At 57.2% G+C, this 19,881-nt stretch overlaps 8 protein-coding genes across 8 annotated transcripts; all 8 read left to right on the top strand.

Moving 5' to 3' along the window:
* On the top strand, positions 1–2,745 carry LOC138368530 (mucin-2-like). The gene has a single exon (XM_069331056.1). The coding sequence runs from the start codon at positions 1–3 to the stop codon at positions 2,743–2,745; it is 2,745 nt and encodes a 914-aa protein (XP_069187157.1).
* Positions 2,746–4,713: 1,968 nt separating this feature from the next.
* Positions 4,714–5,784, top strand: LOC138368529 (uncharacterized). Its single transcript, XM_069331055.1, has one exon. The coding sequence runs from the start codon at positions 4,714–4,716 to the stop codon at positions 5,782–5,784; it is 1,071 nt and encodes a 356-aa protein (XP_069187156.1).
* Positions 5,785–6,266: 482 nt separating this feature from the next.
* Positions 6,267–7,391, top strand: LOC138368528 (mucin-12-like). Its single transcript, XM_069331054.1, has one exon. It carries the CDS (start codon positions 6,267–6,269, stop codon positions 7,389–7,391), a length of 1,125 nt encoding a protein of 374 aa, XP_069187155.1.
* A 141-nt stretch (positions 7,392–7,532) lies between these two features.
* Positions 7,533–8,851, top strand: LOC138368527 (mucin-1-like). Its single transcript, XM_069331053.1, has 2 exons — positions 7,533–7,998; positions 8,184–8,851. Exons 1-2 carry the CDS (start codon positions 7,533–7,535, stop codon positions 8,849–8,851), a joined length of 1,134 nt encoding a protein of 377 aa, XP_069187154.1.
* Positions 8,852–8,989: 138 nt separating this feature from the next.
* Positions 8,990–10,602, top strand: LOC138368526 (rho family-interacting cell polarization regulator 1-like). The gene is made up of 2 exons (XM_069331052.1): positions 8,990–9,090; positions 9,288–10,602. The coding sequence occupies exons 1-2, from the start codon at positions 8,990–8,992 to the stop codon at positions 10,600–10,602; spliced, it is 1,416 nt and encodes a 471-aa protein (XP_069187153.1).
* A 37-nt stretch (positions 10,603–10,639) lies between these two features.
* LOC138368525 (rho family-interacting cell polarization regulator 1-like) lies at positions 10,640–11,431 on the top strand. Its single transcript, XM_069331051.1, has one exon. The coding sequence runs from the start codon at positions 10,640–10,642 to the stop codon at positions 11,429–11,431; it is 792 nt and encodes a 263-aa protein (XP_069187152.1).
* A 4,387-nt stretch (positions 11,432–15,818) lies between these two features.
* On the top strand, positions 15,819–18,314 carry LOC138368524 (uncharacterized). The gene is made up of 3 exons (XM_069331050.1): positions 15,819–16,228; positions 16,379–16,899; positions 17,515–18,314. Exons 1-3 carry the CDS (start codon positions 15,819–15,821, stop codon positions 18,312–18,314), a joined length of 1,731 nt encoding a protein of 576 aa, XP_069187151.1.
* A 427-nt stretch (positions 18,315–18,741) lies between these two features.
* LOC138368523 (serine/arginine repetitive matrix protein 1-like) lies at positions 18,742–19,881 on the top strand. Its single transcript, XM_069331049.1, has one exon. The coding sequence runs from the start codon at positions 18,742–18,744 to the stop codon at positions 19,879–19,881; it is 1,140 nt and encodes a 379-aa protein (XP_069187150.1).

Here is a 19,881-nt window from a genome sequence, read left to right as displayed (position 1 = left end):
ATGATTTGTGTTTGCTGGGTTAACCCCACACGACGTTTCCCACGATCCCAACACCACTCGGCGTCTCCAACGCCCTCAACACCACAAAGCGACTCCAACGCCCTAAACACCCCATGGCGTCCCCAACGCCCTCAACACCACACGGCGTTTCCAACGCCCTCAACACCACTCGACGTCTCCAACGCCCTCTACACCTCTCGGCGACTCCACTGCCCCCAACACCACACGGCGCCTCCAACACCCTCAACACCACAGGGCGTCTCCAACGCCCTCAACACCACATGGCGTCTGCAGCACCCTAAACACTACAATGCATCTCCAACACCCTCAACACCACAGGGCGTCTCTAATGCCCTCATTACCACTCGGCGTCTCCAACGCCCCAACACCACTCGGCGTCTCGAACGCCCTCAATACCATTTGGCATCTCCTACACACTCAACACCACACGGCGTCTCCAATGCCCTCAACACCACTTGGGGTCTCCAACGCCTTCTACACCACACGACGTCTCCAACGCCCCCAACACCACACGGAGTCTCCAACGACCCCAACACCACTCGGGGTCTCCAACGCCCTCAACACCTCACAGCGTCTCCAACGCCTTCAACACCACACAACGTCACCAACTCCTTCAAGACCACACGGCTTCTTCAACACCCAAAACACCACACGGCGTCCCCAACGCCTTCAACACCACAGGGCGTCACCAATACCTTCAACACAACAGGGCGTCTCCAACGCCCTGAACACCACAAAGCGTCCCCAACGCCCTCAACACCACTTGGGGTCTCCAACGCCTTCAAAACCACACGACATCTCCAACGCCCCCAACACCACATGACGTCGCCAACGCCCTCAACACCACACGGCGACGCCAACGCGCTCAGTACCACACAACGTTACCAACGCCCTCAACACCATATGGCATCTCCAACGCCCCCAACACCACTCGGGGTCTCCAACGCCCTCAACACCTCATGGCGTCTCCAACGCCTTCAGCACCACACAACGTCACCAACGCCCCCAACACCACACGGCGTCTCCAACACCCTCAACACTACACTGCGTCACCAATGCCCCCAACACCACACGTCGTCACCAACGCCCTCAACACCACACGGCGACGCTAACGCCATCAGCACCAAACAACGTCACCAACGCCCTCAACACCACACGGCGTCTCAAACGCCCCCAACACCACACGGCGTCTCCAACGCCCTCAACATCACTCGGTGTCTCCAACGCCCTCAATACCATTCGGCGTCTCCATGCAATCAACACAACACGGCGTCCCCCCCAACGCACTCAATATCACTCAGCGTCTCCAACGCCCTCTACACCTCTCGGCGACGCCACCGCCCCCAACACCACACGGCGTCTTCACCACCCTCAACACGACGGGGCGTCTTCAACGCCCTCAACACCACACGGAGCCTCCAACGCCCTCAACACCACACGGCATCTGCAACACTCTCAACACCACAGGGCATCTCCAACCCCCTCAACACCACATGGCGTCACCAATGCCCCCAACACCACAAGGCGTCTCCAATGCCCCCAACACCACACGGCGTCCCCAAAACAACTCGGTGTCTCCAACGCCTCTACATCACACGGCGTCTCCAACACCCTGAACACCACAGGGCGTCTGCAACCCCCTCAACATCACAGGGCATCACCAACACCCTCAACACCACAGGATGTCTCCAACGCCCTCAACACCACACGGCGTCTCCAACACCCTCAACACCACACGGCGACCCCAATTTCTTCAAAACCACAAGGCGTCACCATTGCCCTCAACACCACAGGGCATCACCAACACCCTCAACACCACAGGAAGTCTCCAACGCCTTTAACACAACACGGCGCCAGCAATGCCCTCAACACCACACGGCGGCACCAATGCCCTCATCACCACACAGTGTCTCCAACGCCCCAACACCACTTAGCGTCACCAACACCCTCAACACCACACGGCGTCTCCAAAGCCCTCAACAGCACACTGCGTCTCCAACGCCCTCAACACCACTCGGGGACTCCAACGCCCTCAGCACCACTCGGCGTATCCAACACCCTCAACAACACACGGCGTCTCCAACACCCTCAACTCCACACAGCGTCCCCAACACCCTCAACAACACTCGGCGCCTCCAACGCCCTCAGCACCACTCGGCGTTTGTAAAGCCCTCAACACTATTCGGCGTCCCCAACGCCCTCAACTCCACTCGGCGTCTACAACGCCCTCAGTACCACTCGGCGTGTCCTACACCCTCAAGACCACACGGCGTCTCCAACGCCCTCAATACCACTTGGGATTTCCAACGCCCTCAACACAACTTGGGTTTTCCAACGCCCTCAACATCACACGGCATCTCCAACGCTCCCAACACCACACGGCGTCACCAGCGCTCTCAACACAAGGGGACGCCAACGCCCTTAACACCACACAACGTCACCGACGCCCACAACAACACACGGCGTCTCCAACACCACTCGGGATCTCCAACGCCCTCAACACATCACGGCGTCTCCAACGCCCTCAACACCACTCGGCGTTTCCAAAGCCCTCAACACCACTCGGCGTCTCCAACGCCCTCAACACCACATGGCGTCTCCTACACGCTCAACACTACAGGACGCTTACAACACCCTCAACACCACTTACCGTCTCCAACGCCCTCAACACCACACACCGTCTCCAACGCCCCCAACACCTCCCGGCGTCTCAAACGCCCTTAACAGCACATGGCGTCTCCTACGCCCTCAACACCATGTGGCGTCTGCAACGCCCCCAACACCACTCGGCGTCTCCAACGCCCCCAACACCACTCGGCGTCTCCAACGCCCTCAACATCACTCGGCGTCTCCAACACCCTCAATACCACTCGACGTCTCCATGCAATTAACACAACACGTCGTCCTCCAACGCCCTCAACATCACTCAGCGTCTCAAACGCCCTCTACACCTCTCGGCGACTCCACCGCCCCCAACATCACACAGCGTCTCCAACACCCTCAACACCACAGGGCGTCTTCAACGCCCTCAACACCACACGGAGTCTCCAACGCCCTCAACACCATATGGCGTCTGCAACACCCTAAACACCACAAGGCATCTCCAACCCCCTCAACACCACTTGGCGTCATCAATGCCCCCAACACCACTTGGCGTCATCAATGCCCCCAACACCACATGGCGTCCCAAACGCGCCCAACACAACTCGGTGTCTCCAACGCCCCCATCACCACACGGCGTCTCCAACACCCTCAACACCACAGTGCGTCACCAACACCCTCAACTCCACAGGGCGTCTCCAACGCTTTCAACACCACACGGCATCGCCAACACCCTCAACACCACACAGCGTCCCCAGCGCCTTCAACACCACAGGGCGTCACCAATGCCCTTCACACCACAGGGCATCTCCAACGCCCTCAACACCACACGGTGTATCCAACGCCCCAACACCACTCAACGTCACCAACACCCTCAACACCACACGGGGTCTCCAACGCCCTCAACACAACACAGCGTCTCCAACGCCCTCAACACCACACGGCGTCCCCAACGCCCTCAACACCACTTGGGGTCTCAAACGCCCTCAACACCACATAGCGTCGCCAACGCCCTCAACACCGCACAACGTCACCTACGCAGTCAACACCAAACGGCGTCTCCAACGCCCCCAACACCACTCGGGGTCTCCAACGCCCTTAACACCTCACGTCGTCTCCAACGCCCTCAGCACCACAAAATGTCATCAAAGCCCTCAACACCACACGGCGTCTCCAACACCTTCAACACCACAGAGCGTTTCCAACGCACTCAACACCACTCGGCGTTAGCAACGCCCTCAACACCACAAGGCGTTTCCTACACCCTCAACACCAAAGGACGTTTCCAACTCCCTCATCACCACTTACCGTCTCCAACGCCCTCAACACCACAAAACGTTTCCCACGCCCCCAACACCTCCCGGCGTCTCCAACGCCCTTAACACCATACGGCGTCTCCTAAGCCCTCAACACCACACGACGTCTCCTGCGATCCCAAAAACACTCGGTGTATCCAACGCCCTCAACACCACACTGCGACTCCAACGCCCTAAACACCCCACGACGTCCCCACCACCACATGGCGTCTCCAACGCCCTCAACACCACTCGGCGTCTACACCGCCTTCAACATCACTCGGCGTCTCCAACGCACTTAACACCACTCGGCGTATCCAACGCTCTCACCATAACTCGGCGTCTCCAACGCCCTCAACACCACTCGGCGACTCCACGCCCTCAACACAACACGGCGTCCCCTACGCCCTCAACATCACTCATTTTCAAGAGGAAACTAGATTTATTCCTCCAAGGAGTGCCGGACCAACCGGGCTGCGGTGGGTATGTGGGCCTGCGGGCCGCTCCAAGCAACAGCGTAGTGGACCAAACTCTCACAAGTCAAGCCTGGCCTTGGGCCGGGCTTGGGGGAGTAGAAGAACTCCCAGAACCCCATCAACCAGGTATCAACCAGGTAACAGCGTCTCCAACGCCTCCAACACCACACGGCGTCTCCAACACCCTCAACACCACAGGGCATCTCCAATGCCTTCAACACCACACGGCTTCTGCAACACCCTCAACACCACAGGGCGTCTCCAACCCCCTCAACACCGCATGGCGTCACCAATGCCCCCAACACCACAAGGCGTCTACAATGCCCCCAGCACCAAACGTCGTCTCCAACACCCTCAACACCACTCGGTGTCCCCAACGCCTTCAACACCACAGGCCGTCTCCAACGCCCCAACACCACTCAGCGCACCAACTCCCTCAACACCACACGGCGTCTCCAACGCACTCAACACCACACGGCGTCTCCAACTATCCCAACACAATGCCGCGTCTCCAACGCCCTCAGCACCACTCGGGGTCTCCAACACCCTCAACACCACTTGGCGTCTCCAACGCCCTCAACACCACTCAGCGTCACCAACGCCCTCAACACAACACGGCGTCCCCAAGCCCTCAACACCACTCAGCGTCTCCAACGCCCTCAGTACCACTCGGCGTCTCCTACGCCCTCAACACCACTTGGGGTCTCCAACGCCTTCAACACCACACGTCTTCGCCAACGCCCTCAACACCACACAACGTCACCGACGCCCTCAACATCACACGGCGTCTCCAACTCCCCCAACACCACTCGGTGTCTCCAACGCCCTCAGCACCTCACGGCGTTTCCAACGCCTTCAACACCCCGCAACGTCAACAACGTCCTCAACACCACACGGCGTCTCCAACACTCTCAACACCACAGGGCGTTGCCAACGCCCTCAACACAACTCGGCGTCTCCAACGCCCTCAATACCACACAAAGTCTCCAACGCCACCTAGACCTCTCGGAGTCTTCAAAGCCCTTAACTCCACACGGCGACCCCTACACCCTCAACACCACACGGCGTGTGCAACGCCCTCAAAATCACTCGGCGTCTTCAACGCCCTCAACACCACTCTGCGTCTCCAACGTCCTCAACATCACTCGGCGTCTCCAACGCCCTCAACACCACTCAGCGTCTCCAACGCCCTCAACACAACACGGCGTCCCCAACGCCCTCAACATCACTCAGCGTCTCCAACGCCCTCTTCACCTCTCGGCGACTCCAACGCCCTCAACACCACACGGATTCTCCAACGCCCCCAACACCACACGGCGTTTTCAACACCCTCAACACCACACGGCATCTCTAACGCCCTCAACACCACACGGCGTGTCAAACGCCCTTAACACCACACGGCGTCTGCAACACCCTCAACACCACAGGGCGTCTCCAACCCCCTCAACACCACATGACGTCACCAATGTCCCCAACACCACAAAGCGCCTCCAATGCCCCCAACACCACATGGCGTCCCCAGTGCCCCCAACAGAACTCAGAGTCTCAAACGCCTTCAACACCACATGGCGTCACCAACACTCTGAACACCACAATGCGTCTGCAACACCCTCAACACCACAGTGCGTCACCAACACCCTCAACACCACAGGCCGTCTCCAACGCCCTCAACACCACACGGCGTCTCCAACACCCTCAACACCACAGGGCGTTTCCAACGCCCTCAACACAACTCGGCGTCTCCAACGCCCTCAACACCACACGGCGTCTCCAACACCCTCAACACCACAGGATGTTTCCAACGCCCTCAATACCACACAAAGTCTCCAACGCCACCTACACCTCTCGGAGTCTCCAACGCCCTTAACACCACATGGCGTCCCATACAACCTCAACACCACACGGCGTCTTCAACGCCCTCAACACCACATGGTGTCACCAACACCCTGAACACCACAAGGCGTCTGCAACACCCTCAACACCACAGTGTGTCACCAACAAACTCAACACCACACGGCGTCTCCAACGCCCTCAACACCACACGGCGTCTCCAACACCAACAACACCACACGGCGTCCCCAACGCCTTCAACACCACAGGGCGTCACCAATGCCCTCAACACCTCCGGGCGTCTCTAACGCACTCAACACTACATGGCGTCTCCAAAGCCCCAACACCACATGGCGTCACCAACGCCCTCAACACCACACGGCGTCTCCAACGTCCCAACACCAATCACCATCACCAACACCCTCAACACCACACGGCGTCTCAAACTATCCCAACACCACATGGGGTCACCAACGCCCTCAACACCACACGGCGTCTCCAACGTCCCAACACCAATCACCATCACCAACACCCTCAACACCACACGGGGTCTCCAGAGCCCTCAACACCACTCGGGGTCTCCAACGCCCTCAGCACCACTCGGCATCTCCAACACCCTCAACACCACAGGGCGTTTCCATCGCCCCCAACACCTCCCGGCGTCTTCAACGCCCCTAACTCCACTCGGCGTCTCCAACGCCCTCAAAACCACTCGGTGTCTCCAACGCCCTCAACGCCACACAACGTCTCCTACGATCGCAACAACCCTCGGCGTCTCCAACGCCCCAACACCACACGGCGTCACCAAGCCCTCAACACCACTCGGCGTCTCCAATGCCCTCAGTACCACTCGGCGTCCCCTACACCCTCAACACCACACGCCGTCTCCAATGCCCTCAACACCACTTGGGGTCTCAAACGCCCTGAACACCACATAGCGTCGCCAACGTCCTCAACACCACACAACGTCACCTACGCAGTCAACACCAGACGGCATCTCCAACGCCCCCAACACCACTCGGGGTCTCCAACGCCCTCAACACCTCACGGCGTCTCCAACGCCCTCAACACCACACAATGTCACCAAAGCCCTCAACACCACACGGCGTCTCCAACACCCTCAACACCACAGAGCGTTTCCAACGCCCTCAACACCATTTGGCGTTAGCAACGCCCTCAACACCACACGGCGTTTCCTACACCCTCAACACCACGGGACGTTTCCAACGCCCTCATCACCACTTACGTCTCCAACGCCCTTAACACCACACAACGTTTCCAACGCCCCCAACACCTCCCGGCGTCTCCAATGCCCTTAACACCATACGGCATCTCCTACGCCCTCAACACCACGTGGGGTCTGCAATGCCCCCAACACCACTCGGCGTCTCAGACGCCCTCAATACCACTCGGTGTCTCCAACGCCCTCAACGCCACACGACGTCTCCTACGATCCCAAAAACACTCGGCGTCTCCAACGCCCTCATCACCACACGGCGATTCCAACGCTCTAAACACCCCACGACGTCCCCAACGCCCTCAACACCACATAGCGTGTCCAACGCCCTCAACACCACTCGGCGTCTCCAACGCACTTAACACCACTCGGCGTCTCCAACGCCCTCACCATAACTCGGCGTCTCCAATGCCCTCAACACCACTCGGCGACTCCACGCTCGCAACACAACACGGCGTCCCCAACGCCCTCAACATCACTCAGCGTCTCCAACGCCCTTTACACCTCTCGACGACTCCAACGCCCTCAACAGCACACAGCAAGCATAAGAAATATTGCCGGAACAACCGTGGACATTTTCAAGAGGAAACTAGATTTATTCCTCCAAGGAGTGCCGGACCAACCGGGCTGCGGTGGGTATGTGGGCCTGCGTGCCTTACAAGTCAAGCCTGGCCTTGGGCCGGCCATGGGGAGTACACGAACTCCCAGAACCCCATCAACCAGGTATCAACCAGGTAACAGCGTCTCCAACGCCTCCAACACCACTCGGCGTCTCCAACACCCTCAACACCACAGGGCGTCTCCGACGCCCTCAACACCACACGGCTTCTGCAACACCCTCAACACCACAGGGCGTCTCCAACCCCCTCAACAACGCATGGCGTCACCAATGCCCCCAACACCACAAGGCGTCTCCAATGCCCCCAGCACCAAACGTCGTCCCCAACGCCTCAAACACAACTCGGTGTCTCCAACGACCCCAACACCACACGGAGTCTCCAACATCCTCAACACCACTCGGTGTCCCCAACGCCTTCAACACCACAGGCCGTCACCAATGCCCTCAACACCACAGGGCGTCTCCAACGCCCTCAACATCACATGGCGTCTCCAACGCCCCAACACCACACGGCGTCACCAACGCCATTAACACCACACGGCGTCTCCAACGCCCCAACACCACTCAGCGCACCAACACCCTCAACACCACACGGCGTCTCCAATGCACTCAACACCACACGGCGTCTCCAATGCACTCTACACCACACGGCGTCTGCAACTATCCCAACACAACGCCGCGTCTCCAACGCCCTCAGCACCAACCGGGGTCTCTAACACCCTCAACACAACTTGGCGTCTACAACGGCCTCAGCACCACTCGGCGTTTCTAACGCCCTCAACACCACAAGGCGTCCCCAAGCCCTCAACACCACTCGGCGTCTCCAACGCCCTCAGTACCACTCGGCGTCTCCTTCACCCTCAAAACCACACGGCGTCTCCTACGCCCTCAACACCACTTGGGGTCTCCAATGCCCTCAACACCACACGTCTTCGCCAATGCCCTCAACACCACACAACGTCACCGACGCCCTCAGCACCACTCGGCGTTTCTAACGCCCTCAACACCACAGTGCGTCACCAACACCCTCAACACCACAGTGCGTCACCAACACCCTCAACACCACAGTGTGTCACCAACACCCTCAACACCGCACGGCGTCTCCAACGCCCTCAACACCACACGGCGTCTCCAACACCAACAACACCACACGGCGTCCCCAACGCCTTCAACACCACAGGGCGTCACCAATGCCCTCAACACCACAGGGCGTCTCTAACGCACTCAACACCATATGGCATCTCCAAAGCCCCAACACCACATGGCGTCACCAACGGCCTCAACACCACATGGCGTCTCCAACGTCCCAACACCACTCACCGTCACCAACACCCTCAACACCACACGGCGTCTCCAACGCACTCAACACCACACGGCGTCTCAAACTATCCCAACACAACGCCGCGTCTCCAGAGCCCTCAACACCACTCGGGGTCTCCAACGCCCTCAGCACCACTCGGCATCTCCAACACCCTACACACCACAGGGCGTTTCCAACGCCCCCAACACCTCCCGGCGTCTTCAACGCCCTTAATACCACTCGGCGTCTCCAACGCCCTCAACACCACTCGGTGTCTCCAACGCCCTCAACGCCACACGACGTCTCCTACGATCGCAACAACAATCGGCGTCTCCAACGCCCTCAACACCACACGGCGACTCCAACGCCCTAAACACACACACGACGTCCCCAACACCCTAAACACCAGTCGGCGTCTCCACCGCCCTCAACATCACTCGGCGTCTCCAACGCACTCAACACCACTCGGCGTCTACAAAGCCCTCACCATAACTCGGTGTCTCCAACGCCCTCAACACCACTCGGCGACTCCACGCCCTCAACACAACACGGCGTTCTCAACGCCCTCAACATCACTTAGCTTCTCCAACGCCCTCTACACCTCTCGGCGACTCCAACGCCCTCAACAGCACACTGCGTCTCCTACGCCCCCAACACCACACGGCGTCTCCAACGCCCTCAACACGACACGGCATCTCCAACGTCCTCAATTCCACACAGCGTTTGCAACACCCTCAACACCACACGTCATAGCCAACGCCTTCAACACCACACAACGTCACCGACGCCCTCAACACCACACGGCGTCTCCAACCCCCTCAACACCGCATAGCGTCACCAATGCCCCCAACACCAAACGGCGTCCCCAACGCCCCCAACACAACTCGGTGTCTCCCACGCCCCCAACACCACACAAGGTCTCAAACACCCTCAACACCACAGTGCATCACCAACACCCTCAACACCACAAGGCGTCTCCAACGCACTCAACACCACACGGCGTCTCCAACACCCTCAACACGACACGTCGTCGCCAAAGCCCTCAACACCACACAACGTCATCGACGCCCTCAACACCACACGGCGTCTCCAACGCCCTCAACACCACTCGGGGTCTCCAACGCCATCAATACCTCATGGCGTCTCTAACGCCTTCAACACCACACAACGTCACCAACGCCCTCAACACATCACGGCGTCTCCAACACCCCCAACACCACTAGGTGTCTCCAACGCCCTCAACACAACTCGGCGTCTCCAATGCCCTTAACACCACACAAAGTCTCCAACGCCACCAACAACACAGGGCGTTTCCAACGCCCTCAACACAACTCGGTGTCTCCAACGCCCTCAACACCACACGGCGTCTCCAAACCCCTCAACACCGCATGCCGACACCAATGCCCCCAACACCACAAGGCGTCTCCAATGCCCCCAACACCAAACGTCGTCCCCAACGCCCCTAATACAACTCAGTGTCTCCAACGCCCCCAACACCACACGGCGTCTCCAACACCCTCAACACCACAGTGCGTCACCAACACCCTCAACACCACAGGGCGTCTCCAACGCCCTCAACATCACACGGCATCTCCAACACCCTCAACACCACAGGGCGTCACCAATGCCCTTCACACCACAGGGCGTCTCCAACGCCCTCAACACCACACGGTGTATCCAACGCCCCAACAACACTCAACGTCACCAACACCCTCAACACCTCACGGGGTCTCCAACGCCCTCAACACAATACAGCGTCTCCAACGCCCTCAACACCACACAGCGTCCCCAACGCCCTCAACATCACTCGGCGTCTCCAACGACTTCAATACCACTCGGCGTCTCCTACACCCTCAACACCACACGGCGTCTCCAACGCCCTCAACACCATTTGGGGTCTCCAACGCCCTCAACACCACACGACGTCTCCAACGCCCTCAACACCACTCGGCGTCTCCAACGCCCTCAGTACCACTCGGCGTCTCCTACACCCTCAACACCACATGGCGTCTCCAATGCCCTCAACTCCACTTGGGGTCTCAAACGCCCTGAACACCACATAGCGTCGCCAACGCCCTCAACACCACACAACGTCACCTACGCAGTCATCACCAGACGTCATCTCCAACGCCCCCAACACCACTCGGGGTCTCCAACGCCCTCAACACCTCACGGCGTCTCCAACGCCCTCAACACCACACAATGTCACCAAAGCCCTCAACACCACACGGCGTCTCCAACACTCTCAACACCACAGAGCGTTTCCAACGCCCTGAACACCACTCGTCGTTAGCAACGCCCTCAACACCACACGGCGTTTCCTACACCCTCAACACCACGGGACGTTTCCAACGCCCTCATCACCACTTACCGTCTCCAACGCCCATAACACCACACAACATTTCCAACGCCCCCAACACCTCGAGGCGTCTCCAACGCCCTTAATAAACACCATACGGCATCTCCTATGCCCTCAACACCAAGTGGGGTCTGCACTTGTTGGTAATTTCCAACACTAATACAACACTGTTGTATTATTATTAATTATTACTAAATCTACTAATCACTGTAGTAACTAAAATTAACCAACCGTAGAGTTCACATGTATTAATAATTGTATCTGTACAATAATGCTAGAATTCTTACGTCACCAGACGCCAGTATTGCGTCAGATTCCATCATAATAAACACATCTATATTCAGTGTGTCAGAGAATTGAGTTTGATTCTCTAAAAACAACAGTGTTCTGTGTGATAATTATTTACCGATAACCTGACTCCCAAATAATGCCAAATAGAGCGTTTCTAGTTACAACTGTTATCTGGTAATAAATTTAATGTCACGCGTGAATGCCATGGAGAGAATTAGATTCATCTCCATTGTTCGTTTACCACCGTAAAACGAGCAAATAATAATATTTAACTCCTCTGAATAATAAACCCGTCATTATCCAAGCATTTCAGTCGCAACTGCGAGGAATAATATTATTCGCAGTAAATAATTTGTGGAGCAAATGCGGGACGCAGAGCGGGGGGCAGAGGAGACGCCATTAATCAAGAAGATGCCACCGAGAGCGTGTGTAGGCGTCGACGAGAGAGGAAAGTCGCCAACGTGCGGTGTGAAGAATAGTTGCGGAATTGAGCAACTTGGCTGGTGTCAGTGTCACAGGATACATCGTGGTGAATCGTCAACGAGAATTAACTTGACATTCAGCCCGGAACCTGTTAATTTGTTCCATGTAGTCCATCGTGACCGGCCAGAGAAGCGCTTCGACATCTAGGCTAGGTTCAACGCCACGTGTTCGCTATTACGACGCTAGAGCCTAAGACGCGAGCTTCGGCAAGCCTCAACTTACACAGTGCCCTATTAGCTAAGTACCTTTATTCCCTTTTGATGCATCATTAGAGATAGGTTATAGCTGGGTAGCTTGTCGTCACGCCGAGCGATATAAATAAAATACACGTTAGTATTTATTTTCACTCTCCATTACCAATTCTTGAATATAGATATTTATCAGCCTAATAGGTTGCTACGTAATATATCTTGATTTACAGCTCGCGTGTGAAGAATTCCCCGAGCTGTCACTTTCCCCTGTTTATCATCTCCCAGTGTTCCATGATGAGTTCAGGAGATTCCGAGGATGATTCATAATTGATGTCCTGGAAAACGTCTTCAAGCTAAGACCCTTTTCCGTATTCCATTGATTAAATTATCTGTAGTGTATTATTACCATAGATCACTGTTCACTGGATTTGACATGTGTTTATTATAATCATTAATTTCTGATATTCATAATCTATGTTCCTATTGGTGACAAATTTTATTGATTCAATAATTGGTCTTAAGATTAGGTTATTACATAATGAACTGGTGCACGAACCACACTAGTTCCTAGACATATATGAAGTTCTAGTAATATCCCCCCCCCCCCCAATGTAGGTGTTTGAGGCTTTGATTCAATTAAATTATATACAGCCCATTAATTATACAAGTGATTATATTCTCTAGTATTTATCCATAGTTACTGGTTCCTCTAGGAATTTTCTAATGATCACATTTTATTAGTTTCCCTCTTTACTATAAAAGCAGGTGGTCCTTCGTAATTGATTTCATTACATTAATATTTAAATAAATAGAGTCAAGCCCCAAATGTCCCACAGCACTGCCCCCAACACCACTCGGCGTCTCAGACGCCCTCAACACCACTCGGTGTCTCCAACGCCCTCAACGCCACACGACGTCTCCTATGATCCCAAAAACACTCGGCGTCTCCAACGCCCTCATCACCACACGGCGACTCCAACGCCCTAAACACCCCACGACGTCCCCAAATCCCTCAACAACACATGGCGTGTCCAACGCCCTCACCACCACTTGGCGTCTACACCGCCCTCAACATCACTCGGCGTCTCCAACGCACTTAACACCACTCGGCGTCTCCAACGCCCTCACCATAACTCGGCATCTCCAACGCCCTCAACACCACTCGGCGACTCCACGCCCTCATCAGAACACGGCGTCACCAACGCCCTCAACATCACTCAGCGTCTCCAACGCCCTTTACACCTCTCGACGACTCCAACGCCCTCAACAGCACACAGCAAGCATAAGAAATATTGCCGGAACAACCGTGGACATTTTCAAGAGGAAACTAGATTTATTCCTCCAAGGAGTGCCGGACCAACCGGGCTTCAGTGGGTATGTGGGCCTGCGGGCCGCTCCAAGCAACAGCCTAGTGGATCAAACTCTCACAAGTCAAGCCTGGCCTTGGGCCGGGCATGGGGAGTAGAAGAACTCCCAGAACCCCATCAACCAGGTATCAACCAGGAAACAACGTCTCCAACGCCTCCAACACCACTCGGCGTCTCCAACACCCTCAACACCACACGGCTTCTGCAACACCCTCAACACCACAGGGCGTCTCCAACCCCCTCAACACCTCATGGCGTCACCAATGCCCCCAACACCACAAGGCGTCTCCAATGCCCCCAGCACCAAACGTCGTCCCCAACGCCCCAAACACAACTCGGTGTCTCCAACGCCCCCAGCACCACACGGTGTCTCCAACACCCTCAACACCACTCGGTGTCCCCAACGCCTTCAACACCACAGGCCGTCACCAATGCCCTCAACACTACAGGGCGTCTCCAACGCCCTCAACATCACATGGCGTCTCCAACGCCCCAACACCACACGGCGTCACCAACGCCCTTAACCCCACACGGCGTCTCCAACGCCCCAACACCACTCAGCGCACCAACACCCTCAACACCACACGGCGTCTCCAACGCCCTCAACACCACTCGGCGACTCCACGCCCTCATCAGAACACGGCGTCACCAACGCCCTCAACATCACTCAGCGTCTCCAACGCCCTTTACACCTCTCGACGACTCCAACGCCCTCAACAGCACACAGCAAGCATAAGAAATATTGCCGGAACAACCGTGGACATTTTCAAGAGGAAACTAGATTTATTCCTCCAAGGAGTGCCGGACCAACCGGGCTTCAGTGGGTATGTGGGCCTGCGGGCCGCTCCAAGCAACAGCCTAGTGGATCAAACTCTCACAAGTCAAGCCTGGCCTTGGGCCGGGCATGGGGAGTAGAAGAACTCCCAGAACCCCATCAACCAGGTATCAACCAGGAAACAACGTCTCCAACGCCTCCAACACCACTCGGCGTCTCCAACACCCTCAAAACCACACGGCTTCTGCAACACCCTCAACACCACAGGGCGTCTCCAACCCCCTCAACACCTCATGGCGTCACCAATGCCCCCAACACCACAAGGCGTCTCCAATGCCCCCAGCACCAAACGTCGTCCCCAACGCCCCAAACACAACTCGGTGTCTCCAACGCCCCCAGCACCACACGGTGTCTCCAACACCCTCAACACCACTCGGTGTCCCCAACGCCTTCAACACCACAGGCCGTCACCAATGCCCTCAACACTACAGGGCGTCTCCAACGCCCTCAACATCACATGGCGTCTCCAACGCCCCAACACCACACGGCATCACCAACGCCCTTAACCCCACACGGCGTCTCCAACGCCCCAACACCACTCAGCGCACCAACACCCTCAACACCACACGGCGTCTCCAACTATCCCAACACAACGCCGCGTCTCCAACGCCCTCAGCACCACTCGGGGTCTTCAACACCCTCAACACCACTTGGCGTCTCCAACGCCCTCAATACCACTCAGCGTCACCAACGCCCTCAACACCACTTGGCGTCTCCAACGCCCTAAGCACCACTCAGCGTTTCTAACGCCCTCAACACCACATGGCGTCCCCAAGCCCTCAACATCACTCGGCGTCTCAAAAGCCCTCAGTACCATTTAGCGTCTCCTTCACCCTCAACATCACACGGCGTCTCCATCACCCTCAACACCACAGGGCGTTTCAAACTCCCTCAACACAACTCGGGGTCTCCAATGCCCTCAACACCACACGGCGTCTCCAACACCCTCAACACCACAGGACGTTTTCAACGCCCTGAATGCCACACAAAGTCTCCAACGCTCCCAGCACCTCCCGGCGTCTCCAACGCCCTTAACACCACACTTCGTCTCCTACACCCTCAACACCACACGGCGTCTGCAACGCCCGCAACATCACTCGGCGTCTCCAACGCTCTCAACACCACTCGGTGTCTCCAACACCCTCAACACCACAGGGAGTTTCCAACGCCCCCAACACCTCCCGGCGTCTTCAACGCCCTTAACACCACTCGGCGTCTCCAACGCCCTCAACACCACTCGGTGTCTCCAACGCCCTCAACACCACACGCATCTCCTACGATCGCAACAACACTCGGCGTCTCCAACGCCCTCAACAACACACGGCGACTCCAACGCCCTAAACACCACACGACGTCCCCAACACCCTTAACACCACTCGCCGTCTCCACCGCCCTCAACATCACTCGGCGTCTCCAACGCACTCAACACCACTCGGCGTCTACAAAGCCCTCACCATAACTCGGTGTCTGCAGCGCCCTCAACACCACTCGGCGACTCCACGCCCTCAACACAACACGGCGTTCTCAACGCCCTCAACATCACTTAGCTTCTCCAACGCCCTCTACACCTCTCGGCGCCTCCAACGCCCTCAACAGCACACTGCGTCTCCTACGCCCCCAACACCACACGGCGTCTCCAACGCCCTCAACACTACACGGCATCTCCAACGTCCTCAACTCCACACTGCGTCTGCAACACGCTCAACACCACAGGGCGTCTCCAAACCCCTCAACACCACATGGCGTCACCAATGCCCCTAACACCAAACGGCGTCACCAACGCCCCCAACACAACTCGGAGTCTCCCACGCCCCCAACACCACACAGGGTCTCAAACACCCTCAACACCACACTGCGTCTCCAACGCCCTCAACACCACTCGGGGTCTCCAACGACATCAGCACCTCATGGCGTCTCTAACGCCTTCAACACCACACAACGTCACCAACGTCCTCAACACATCACAGCGTCTCCAACGCTCCCAACACCACTCGGTGTCTCCAACGCCCTCAGAACCTCACGGCGTCTCTAAAGCCTTCAACAAAACACAACGTCACCAACGTCCTCAACACCACACGGCGTCTCCAACACCCTCAACACCTCACGGCGTTTCCAACGCTCTCAACACAACTCGGCGTCTCCAAAGCCCTCAACACCACACGGCGTCTCCAACACCCTCAACACCATAGGACGTTTTCAACGCCCTCAACACCACTAACCGTCTCCAACGCCCTGAATGCCACACAAAGTCTCCAACGCCCCCAACAAATCCCGGTGTCTCCAACGCCCTTAACACCACACGGCGTCTCCTACACCCTTAACACCACACGGCGTCTGCAACGCCCGCAACACCACTTGCCGTCTTCAACGCTCTCAACACCACTCGGTGTCTCCAACGCCCTCAACGTCACACGACGTCTCCTACGATTCAAACACCACCCTGCGTCTCCAACGCCCTCAACACCACACGGCTACTCCAACGCCCTAAACACCACACGGCGTCCCCAACGCCCTCAACACCACACAACGTCCACCACCTTCAAAATCACTCGCCGTCTACAACACCCATAACACTTCACAGCATCCCCAAAGCCCTCAACATCACTCAGTGTCTCCAACGCCCTGTTCACCTCTCGGCGACTCCAACGACCTCAACACCATATGGCGTCTCCAACACCCTCCACACCACAGGGCGTCTCCAACGCCCTCAACGCCACTTACCGTCTCTAACGCCCTCAACACCACACAACGTCTCCAAAGCCCCCAACAACACTCGGAGTCTCCAACGCCCTCAACATCACTCGGCCTCTCCAACGCCCTGAAAGCCACTCAGCGTCTCCAACGCCCTCTGCACAACACGGCGTCCCCAACGCCCTCAACATCACTCAGTGTCTCCAACGACCTCTTCACCTCTCGGCGACTCCAACGCCCTCAACACCACTCGTCTTCTCCAACGCCCCCAACACCACACGGCGTTTTCAACACCCTCAACGCCACACGGCGTCTGCAACACCCTAAACACTACAGGGTGTCTCCAACCCCCTCATCACCACATGACGTCACCAATGTCCCCAACACCACAAGGCGTCTCCACTGCCCCCAACACTACACGGCGTCCCCAGTGCCCCAACACAACTCGGTGTCTCCAACGCCCTTAACACCACACGGCGTCACCAAAACCCTGAACACCACTAGGCGTCTGCAACACCCTCAACACCACAGGATGTTTCCAACGCCCTCAACACCACTTACCGTCTCAATCGCCCTCAATACCACACAAAGTCTCCAACGCCACCTACACCTCTCGGAGTTTCCAACGCCCTTAACACCACACGGCGTCCCCTACACCCTCAACACCACACGGCATCTGCAACGCACGCAACACCAATCTGCTCCTCCAACGCCCTAAACACCACACGGCGTCCCCAACGCCCTCAACACCACACGTCGTCTCCAACGCCCTCAACACCACTCGGCGTCTCCACCGCCCTCAAAATCACTCGGTGAATCCAACGCCCTCAACACCACTCGGCGTCTCCAACGCCCTCAACATCACTTGGCGTCTCCAACACCCTCAACACCACTCAGCGTCTCCAACGCCCTCAACACAACACTGCGTGCCCAACGCCGTCAACATCACTCAGCGTCTCCAACGCCTTCTTCACCTCTCGGCGACTCCAACGCCCTCAACAGCACACTGCGTCTCCTACGCCCTCAACACCACATGGCGTCTCCAACGCCCTCAACTCCACACGGCGTCACCAACGCCCTCAACTCCACACGGCGTCTGCAACACCCTCAACACCACAGGGCGTCTCCAACCCCCTCAACACCGCATGGCGTCACCAATGCCCCTAAAACCAAAAGGCGTCTCTAATGCCCCCAACACCAAACGGCGTCCCCAACGCCCCCAACACAACTCGGTGTCTCCCACGCCCCCAACACCACACAGGGTCTCAAACACCCTCAACACCACAGTGCGTCACCAACACCCTCAACACCACAAGGCGTCTCCAATGCCCTCAACACCACACGGCGTCTCCTACACCCTCAACAACATACGTCGTCGCGAACGCCCTCAACACCACACAACGTCACCGACGCCCTCAACACCACACGGCGTCTCCAACGCCCTCAACACCACTCAGGATCTCCAACGCCCTCAGCACCTCATGGCGTCTCTAACGCCCTCAACACCACACAACGTCACCGACGCCCTCAACACCACACGGCGTCTCCAACGCCGCCAACACCTCCCAGCGTCTCCAACGCCCTTAACACCACACGGCGTCTCATACACCCTCAACACCACACGGCGTCTGCAATGCCCGCATCACCACTCGGCGACTCCCACGCCCTCAACACCACACGGCTTCTCCAACGCCCCCAACGCCACACGGCGTGTCCAACGCTCTCAACACCACAGAGCGTCTCGAACCCCCTCAACACCACATGACGTCACCAATGCCCCCAACACCACACGGCGTCCCCAGCGCCCCCAACATAACTCGGTGTCTCCAACGCCCCCAACATCACACGGCGTCACCAACACCCTGAACACCACAAGGCGTCACCAACAACCTCAACACCACAGGGCGTTTCCAACGCCCTCAACACCACACGGCGTCTCCTACCCCCTCAACACTACACAGCGTCTGCAACGCCCCCAACACCACTCAGCGTCTCTAACACCCTCAACACCACAGGGCGTCTCCAACGCCCTCAACACCACATGGCGTCTCCAAAGCCCTAACACCACATGGCGTCACCAACGCCCTCAACACCACACAGCGTCTGCAACGCGCCAACACATCTCACCATCACCAACACCCTCAACACCACACGGCGTCTCCAACGAACTCAACACCACTCAGGGTCTCCAACGCCCTCAGCACCACTCGGCGTCTTCAACGCCCTCATCACCACATAACGGTTCGAAAGCCCCCAACACTTCCCGGCGTCTTCAACGCCCTTAA

Source organism: Procambarus clarkii, chromosome 25 (assembly GCF_040958095.1).
Source record: "Procambarus clarkii isolate CNS0578487 chromosome 25, FALCON_Pclarkii_2.0, whole genome shotgun sequence".
Lineage (NCBI taxonomy): Eukaryota > Metazoa > Arthropoda > Malacostraca > Decapoda > Cambaridae > Procambarus > Procambarus clarkii.
The sequence above is the reverse complement of the archived record's forward strand: the minus strand, read 5'-3'. Positions and strand labels throughout refer to the sequence as shown.

Bases quoted from the DNA above. Each gene is read 5' to 3' on its own strand.
- LOC138368530 (XM_069331056.1), top strand. From the start codon at position 1: ATGATTTGTGTTTGCTGGGTTAACCCCACACGACGTTTCCCACGATCC.
- LOC138368529 (XM_069331055.1), top strand. From the start codon at position 4,714: ATGCCCCCAGCACCAAACGTCGTCTCCAACACCCTCAACACCACTCGG.
- LOC138368523 (XM_069331049.1), top strand. From the start codon at position 18,742: ATGGCGTCACCAATGCCCCTAAAACCAAAAGGCGTCTCTAATGCCCCC.
- LOC138368526 (XM_069331052.1), top strand. From the start codon at position 8,990: ATGCCCTCAACACCACACGTCTTCGCCAATGCCCTCAACACCACACAA. The intron at 9,091-9,287 runs GTGCGTCACCAA...TCAACACCACAG, and splicing joins CTAACGCCCTCAACACCACA to GGCGTCTCTAACGCACTCAA.
- LOC138368525 (XM_069331051.1), top strand. From the start codon at position 10,640: ATGCCCTTAACACCACACAAAGTCTCCAACGCCACCAACAACACAGGG.
- LOC138368527 (XM_069331053.1), top strand. From the start codon at position 7,533: ATGCCCTTAACACCATACGGCATCTCCTACGCCCTCAACACCACGTGG. The intron at 7,999-8,183 runs GCAAGCATAAGA...CCCATCAACCAG, and splicing joins AACGCCCTCAACAGCACACA to GTATCAACCAGGTAACAGCG.
- LOC138368524 (XM_069331050.1), top strand. From the start codon at position 15,819: ATGCCCTCAACACCACACGGCGTCTCCAACACCCTCAACACCACAGGA. The intron at 16,229-16,378 runs GCGACTCCAACG...CGGTGTCTGCAG, and splicing joins AACGCCCTCAACAACACACG to CGCCCTCAACACCACTCGGC. The intron at 16,900-17,514 runs GTGTCTCCAACG...AACATCACTCAG, and splicing joins AACGCTCCCAACACCACTCG to TGTCTCCAACGCCCTGTTCA.
- LOC138368528 (XM_069331054.1), top strand. From the start codon at position 6,267: ATGGCGTCCCATACAACCTCAACACCACACGGCGTCTTCAACGCCCTC.